The 1,950-nt window shown below is 42.2% G+C and overlaps 1 protein-coding gene across 1 annotated transcript; it reads right to left on the bottom strand.

Moving 5' to 3' along the window:
* Window positions 1–250: 250 nt before the first annotated feature.
* LOC149235164 (uncharacterized) lies at window positions 251–1,045 on the bottom strand. Its single transcript, XM_089368473.1, has one exon. The coding sequence runs from the start codon at window positions 1,043–1,045 to the stop codon at window positions 251–253; it is 795 nt and encodes a 264-aa protein (XP_089224599.1).
* Between the last annotated feature and the right edge of the window lie 905 nt (window positions 1,046–1,950).

The following is a 1,950-nucleotide window of genomic DNA, read 5'->3' as shown; positions in this document are numbered from 1 at the left end:
GTCCTCCCGTGTTTTTGATTGAGAAGATCCTGTTTCTCTGCCTGTGCTGAATCATGGCCTGATGGAAGAACTTTGTGTTCCTTTCTCCTTCTCTAAGCCACTGGACACGTGACTTTTGTTTCCATAAGATCTCTTCCTGTTTTCTTCTTTCCTCAAGTTGGCCTATTACAATTCCTTCTTCTCTACTTCTCTCTTCATTTCTGCCCTCTGTTATATTCACCTGTTGTAACTCATTCATTTTTTGCTCTAATCATTGTTGATCCCTGAATATGTCCCCGAATTCTTCTTTGTTCCATTTTTTTATTTTCCCCTTAAGTTCTTTCAATTTTAGTTGGAAAGTTTGCATTTTGCTTCTCCCACTTTGCCTACTCGTGGTCCACCATTCTTCAACTTTTGGCAGAAACTGATGGTTCCTGAGCCAGAAGGCTTCAAACCTGAACGGTCTTCTTTTGGGGCTCTGCTTGAGGTCGATTTCTAACTTTATTGGCCAGTGATCAGAGCCAACTGCTGGAAGAATCGTTGCCTCTATGAATACATCTTTCATCATGATTTGTTCCGAAACTAAGAATCTGTCCAGTCTAGAAGCTATTTGGTTTGTTCCTCCTCTTCGGTTATTCCAAGTGTGAATACCATTTATAGTTTGTATATCCACCATTCGCTGTTCCGTTATCATATCTCTAAAGGCTTCCATGTCCTGATCTGTTCTTCTTAATCCTCCTCTCTTCTCTGTTAGTGACACAATCATGTTGAAATCCCCACCGATTATCCAAGGCATTTCAGGATAAAGTCTATGAATTGAGCTCATATTCTGCAGAAAGCCTTTGCGCTCATTGGGTGAGTGTGGACCATACACTCCAGATAGCGCAACCCATTCAGAAGACCCTATCAGATTGAACATACCTGAGAGGATCCGCGGGAAACTTATCCAATTCCTGAATTGTATTTCCGCAGGGTTCCATAAGATTGCCAAGCCCCCTGCGCTGCCTGCCGCATCCTGCCCCATAAATTCGTACCGAATTTTCCACTTGCTGATTATTTCTTCCATTTTTTGCATGCTAATATTTGTTTCCTAGACTATCATTATACTTGGCTTGTCTTTTTTCAATCTGTCTCTCAAATGTCTTTGCTTACCCCTGCTGTTAAGGCCTCTAATATTCCAGCTTGTAATTATCATTTAAATAGTTTTGAGGTTTGATGAAATACCTCTGATAGAGGTATTACCCTTCCTGAGTTCACCAGTGTTTCTCCCACTTCTTGAATTGTTTCACTTAGTGAGCGCCGACCTCTTTTTTTCCCTGCTTTTCCAGAGCTGCCCATTCCAAAGTTCTGAGGCCCTTGCTTTCCTGTTTGATCCATTTTATTTGCTGCATCTACCCCCGCTTTCTCTTTATATCTTTGAAACGCTTCTTTGTAAGCTTGTTTTTGTTCCTCGGGTATGAACCTTTCATCCAAATATCTCCATTCCTGCAGCAGTTTTCTCATTATGCGCTCTTCTTCCTCTCCTTTCTCTTTCTGGGAGTCTACCTCCATTTGTATTTGTTCCTCTGTCTGTTCGCCCTTCTCTCCTGCTCCTCCTTGTGGTTCTTCTCCTTGTCCTATTTCCTTTTTTTTCCTCTTCATTTAATAACTCCATTGGTTCCTCCTCGCTTTCCTCCTCTCCCATCTCTATTTCTTCTTCCTGTAGGGTTTTGAACTTATTTTCCATCTCCAGGGGGCTACTTTTGCTGGACTCTTGTCTCTGTGGTATCTTTTTTCTTGCCTTTCTTTTGTTTTGTACCTCTTGGAAACCCTCTTCTTCCCTTCCTGCGACCTCAGTTGTGGGAATCGCCTTTTCCTTCCTGTCTATTGGTTCCTCTGTTCTATTTAAAGGGCATTGTCTGTAGAGATGGCCATATTCATGGCATCTTCTGCACCGGAATGGAATGTGTTCGTAGTCCACTGGTTGTTGCC

This window comes from Pinus tabuliformis, chromosome 8 (genome assembly GCF_031772625.1).
Source record: "Pinus tabuliformis cultivar Carrire ecotype Pingquan chromosome 8, CPIR1, whole genome shotgun sequence".
Lineage (NCBI taxonomy): Eukaryota > Viridiplantae > Streptophyta > Pinopsida > Pinales > Pinaceae > Pinus > Pinus tabuliformis.
The sequence above is the reverse complement of the archived record's forward strand: the minus strand, read 5'-3'. Positions and strand labels throughout refer to the sequence as shown.

Coding starts and splice junctions, on each gene's coding strand:
- LOC149235164 (XM_089368473.1), bottom strand. CDS start 1,045: ATGGAAGAAATAATCAGCAAGTGGAAAATTCGGTACGAATTTATGGGG.